This window comes from Orycteropus afer, unplaced genomic scaffold (genome assembly GCF_000298275.1).
Source record: "Orycteropus afer afer isolate SDZICR_OR568_19922 unplaced genomic scaffold, OryAfe1.0 scaffold00411, whole genome shotgun sequence".
Classification (NCBI taxonomy): domain Eukaryota; kingdom Metazoa; phylum Chordata; class Mammalia; order Tubulidentata; family Orycteropodidae; genus Orycteropus; species Orycteropus afer.
In genome coordinates, this window is record NW_006921998.1 from 762,163 (window position 1) to 767,601 (window position 5,439).

Sequence of the window (5,439 nt, forward strand, 5' to 3'; positions counted from 1 at the left end):
AGATATGGCAGAAATTGGGGCAATGTGCTTTGAAGATGGATGATAGGGCCATAAGCCAAGGAATGCAGGTGGTCTCTAGAAGCTGGAAAAGGCAAGGAAACAGATTGTCCCCTAATGTTTCCAGACAGAGCACAGCCCTGCCAACACTTTGACGTCAGCCTAGTGAAACTCACTTCAGACTTCTGACCACTATAGCTATAAGATAACAAGTTCATGTTGATTTAAGTCATCAACTTTGTGGTAATTAGTCACAGCAGCAATAGGAAACTGACTCATGAAGTAACAAAAGATGACTTGGACAAGGGGAAGGCATCTCACGGTCTTGATAGGAAGATTTGTCATTGTACAATTGTCAGTTCTGCTGAAGTGAACCTGCAAATTTACCTTGAAATCTAGAAACAAACAGGATAATTTAAAAAATAAAAATAAATATTAATTTAGACAAGAAGATCAAAAGGTAAAGTAGAAAATCAGTTACAAAAAAATAAGAACAAGGAGGAAAAAACAGCCCTGACACCTATTAAAACAATGTGGTAGAAGTACATAGATGGAAAGATAATAAAACAAAATAGAAAATCCAGAAATATAAACAAATACTTGAAAGAATTAAGGATATGATAAAAGTAGCATCTGAAATCAGTAGGTAAAAATATGGAGATATTTAACAAATAAAGGTGAGAAAACTAAATAACTAAAAACACCTGCTAAATTCCAACTGGAATAAAGCTTTAAATGTAAAAAATAAATCTTAAAAGTACTAAAAATCTTGGGGGAATCTTTTCATAACCTAAGAATGGGAGACTTTTTGAATGTAAAATAAACCAGAAGCCATAAAGCAAAAGGTTGATAAATTCTATGACATTAAAATTTAAAAAATACATGGCTGCCTAGCAAAAATCACCATAAGAAAAAAAAAAAAAAAACTAGAAAGTAATATTTGCTAGATATATCTCAGACAAGGACTAATTTCACTAATATATGAAGAGTTTCTATAAATCAAAAATATAAGACCTACAAACCCATTGAAAACTGAGAAAGGAAATAGACATCTTAAAGTAAAGAATTAAATGGCTCATAAACATATGGAAGATGATCAGTTTTATTCATAATAAATAAATTCAAATCATCTGAGATAAATATTTATCTACAAAATTGGCAAAGATCAGAAGTTTGATACCATATGACATAGGCAAGCTATAGAATTCTTACATATTTTGAAAGGAAACTGGGAGGGCAATTTTTAAATATGTATATAAATGACTAATGTTCAAATCATTTTTTTTGTTCCAGTAATTCCTCTTCTAGGAATTTACCCTATAGATATACATATAAAAAAGTTATTCTTTTTAGCATTATTTTTTTTCTTTTATTTTATTGTTTATTAAATTATTATTTGGATGAAAGTTTACAGAGAAAATCCATTTTCCATACAATAGTTCATACACATTTTGTTTCATAACCTTGATTGCAATCCCCAAAATGCAACAGCTCTCTTCCCACTTCCTTCCTGTGGTGGTTACCTTTTCCCTGTGTCCTTCTTTCCTATGCATTCCTGCACTCTGGCTAGCTCCCTGTGCAAACACTGCCCTTGTTATCTCCCATGGCTGATCATTCTAAAAAATGCACCTACGTGGTGTAAATGTTCACCTTAAATGCCTGTCTGAAGATTGGCTGGAAGTCACAGCAATGAGTTCAATTCCAGGCCTGAAGGGTGACCAAGGGCATTATTTTTTTTATGAGAAGAGATTGGAAATCCTCAAATATTTATCATTAAGAAACTGTTTGAATGGTACAATCATGCATACTATGTAACTGTGACAAAGAATGAAATTCGTTTCACAACATTTAACGTAAAAAAATGCACTCAACAGCCTATGAGACTATCATTTGTGTAAAGAGAGAACTATATAGTTATATATGCATTACACCTGTTCATGCACATGAATTCTTCAAAATTAAATACAACTACTAATATCATTGCCTATCAGGAAGAAAATTGGGTGAGTGGGGTTCAGAAAGGGGAGGAACATTTCCTTGTAATACCTCTCATACTCTTAATATTTTGAATCATCTGAATGTTTATTTACAAGAAATTGGGACAGAAAGACAGTTAAAACGACAAAATGTAGAGAACACGAACACACGTAGGAGGCCAGTTCAAGATTTCCCTCCTGCTCTGTCATTCCCCTAACAGTTCATTAACAACTGTTGAGCTGAGAGTATCACCACAGTTTAATGTTAGCCATCTGTGGGTATTCCATCAGTTCTTGGAGTCTTGTTGTTCATCAATTCCTTCAGTGCAGCTTGGATTTCTTCCTTCAATAGCATCAGTTCTTCTTCATATGCTACTTCCAGAAATGGTTGGATGTCAACCAATTTCTTTTGATACATTGCCTCTGTGTACTCCTTCCATGGAGCTCTGGTGGCATAGTGCCTAAGGCATTTGACTGCTAACCAGAAGGCTGGCGATTCAAACCCACCATCCACTCCTTGGAACGGAGATTGGGCAATGTACTCCATAGAGAGACCACCTCAGAAACCCAAGGAGGGGTCTCTGAGTCAGACTGACTTGACGCCAGTTTGAAACTTCTTGCATTTTTCAATTTTTTGCCTGTGTTGTTGCTATCAGGTGCTACCGAGTCACTTCTGACTCACAGTGACCCTATGTCCAACAGAACGCCATCCTCACAATTTTGCCACAGGATCCTTCAATATTTCAACAGAAAGCTTGAATTTTTTCTTCAGTTTTCACCTTGAAAAATGCTGAGCATGTTTTTCATCTTCTGCATGGGAGCATCTTCATTGAGAGTATGCAAATTTGATCAAATCAAGCTGCCTCCTCTGCAATGCAATCAAACCAACCTAGCCGTGAGGTTGGCTGTGGACTCTATTTAAAGAACACCTGCATAGCAAATGCCCTTGCCAGGCACTGTTAAAAACAGCTTAGCTCTGAAAACTTTATGAGATCAACACTACTGTTTTCTCCATTTTACAAATAGGAAAACTGAGGCCAAAGAATGTAAAGTTCCCTCAGGACAATGGCGTAGCTATATTTGGATCTAGCAGTGTGGCTTCCAGGTCTATGCTTTTCAACCATACCCTCAGGCAGTTATAACTTTGCTTCTAAATAAAGATTATGATTAGTCTGTCTCTTAAGGACAGTCCACATTTCTTGATAGCAGATACTTTTCATGGGAAATGTGTGTTTTAAAAAACAAAGTGTTTAATTAGATTCTTTTCAGTGAATTGGGTACACTCGTAGTGGAAAAGCTAAGACCACTTACACACAAGCATATGGCTGTTTGGGTGGCTGGTAATTTCCAGCCCCAAAGTTGGTTTTTAATTAGAAATTAGAATGTTGACCCTAAGGGATGTTTACAACTACAAATGACCCTGTGAAACAGAGAATCCACAAGAACATTCGTGCTAAATAAATGGCTTAAAATACAGAGACTGGTTTAAAACCCAGAGGGTTGTATCCCTTGCTTCCATCATTAGAGAGGTTATTTGATAAGACCTTGCGTATTCCTTTTTTAGAAATATATCAAACTGTATTTTTATTTCTTTTTAGGATTTCATCAAGGGTCTTTCCATTTTGCTCCGAGGAACAGTACAAGAAAAACTCAACTGGGCATTTAACTTGTACGACATAAATAAAGATGGCTACATCACTAAAGAAGTAAGGAGTGCCTAACCAACACAGCTATCCCTTGGGTCATTTTGCTTTCAAAATATTAAATTGTCATTATTCTTTTTTTCCCCCAGAAAATCCAAAATATATTATGTTGTGCTAGAGGAAGATGCATGTCATTAAAAATTTGGAATGAATAGAAATAATTTATAGTGACTCTCCAAAACAAATATGTAACACATAGGATTACACCCTTGTTTGTTAATGGCATGTAATATGTGAATAGAATATAGACTGTAATTGAAATCACATGGGAAGAAAATGTATCATACCATGTTAGACTATTTGGGCTGAAACCTTATTTCCCATAAATGTGGTCCATAGGTAAGTGGATACAATATTACAGATCTTATGGATGGCACAAAGGCCTGGTGTTTTGTGGGAAATCACCTTGATGCAATGATGGGGCCTCCAAATACACTTCCAGGCAGGCTATCCAAGAGGACAGGGAACACAAAGGCTCACAGACAAAATTAAGATGCTCAAATCACATGGATTATTAAATCAATTCAAAGTGCACAGCAAGAAGCAAGGGGAAAGAGATGGGGTAAATTGACACATTTAGGATAGGGTGCTAGAAGAGTCGAAGAACCATGATATGTGAATCCTGAGGGTTCGTGATGTTCATATGTCAAGTCTTTCCATCTCATTAGCCTTCCCAAGAGTTTAGTTTTAAGCATGAAGTCCACAGACAAAAGACAGCCTGCATCAATGGCATGTGTTTGCTCTATCAGAAAGACATACACAAGTGCACCTGGCCAAAGCTACAGTTTTGTCACTTAGCCTGACAGACTTCTGGGTTTTATTGCTTTTCTTGGGTAGAGGACTCATGGGGCCAGAAAGTGTGTCAACGATAAGTGACACACTTATCATGAATATTGTAGAGTTAGCATATCCTGAATATTTAGTGCCTTTTGTATAATTAAGGGGCTCTGGTGGTGTAGTGCCTAAGGCATTTGACTGCTAACCAGAAGGCTGGTAATTCAAATCCACCAGCCACTCCACGGAAGGAAGACTGGGCGACTGACTTTGGTAAAGATTTACTGTCTCAGAAAACCAATGTGGGTTGCTATGAGTCGGAATCGAAACTATGGCAATGAGTTTGGTTTTCAAGTTTTCTGTTTTTTGTATAATTAGTATATGATGAATATTTAGTACCCAGGTACCTCAGGAATATTAGGCATATTTTAGTCCTTCCATCTTTTTATATCCCATTAAATGTTTACTACAAACATATTCTACTATATTTACTGATCTTAGAGATTAACATATGACATGAATTCTGCCTATGTCTAAAAGACTTGCCACTTATTTATACTTAAAATATTTTAAAAGGTTTCTCCTGTGGCTTACAACCTACAAGTTTATTTATCATTAACAATAAAGTTGAGTATTTTCAAATGCAAATGTATAATGCATTTATATTACCAATCCAGAGGTTTTTTTTCTGAAACATCAATAAAAAGAAAACAAAGGTGAAATAATAGACCCGAATGTCCCATGTAATGAGAGAATTATTTTTACACTCAAAAGAAGGGAAATGACCATGCACAATTAGATTTTAAAATTCCAAGGTGTTTCTCAGTTTCACTATATAGAAAAATGGTAGTGAAAATCCTAATAAAATTTGACTGAATTGTCAATTAATTTTAATATAATTCCCATGGTGTGGAGTTTATTTTCTTCTCCTTAAATGGAAATTGGTAGCGATACATTATATAAACTCACTGCCATCAAGTCTCTGGTAG

At 35.6% G+C, this 5,439-nt stretch overlaps 1 protein-coding gene across 1 annotated transcript in view; it reads left to right on the forward strand.

Moving 5' to 3' along the window:
• The window catches only part of KCNIP4 (potassium voltage-gated channel interacting protein 4), a 239,293-nt gene that overhangs the window by 229,935 nt on the left and 3,919 nt on the right, over positions 1–5,439 (forward strand). Inside the window, exon 5 of the mRNA XM_007953764.2 lies at positions 3,572–3,679. Within this exon, the coding sequence (XP_007951955.1) occupies positions 3,572–3,679 (108 nt within the window). The remainder of the gene's footprint in view (positions 1–3,571; positions 3,680–5,439) is intronic.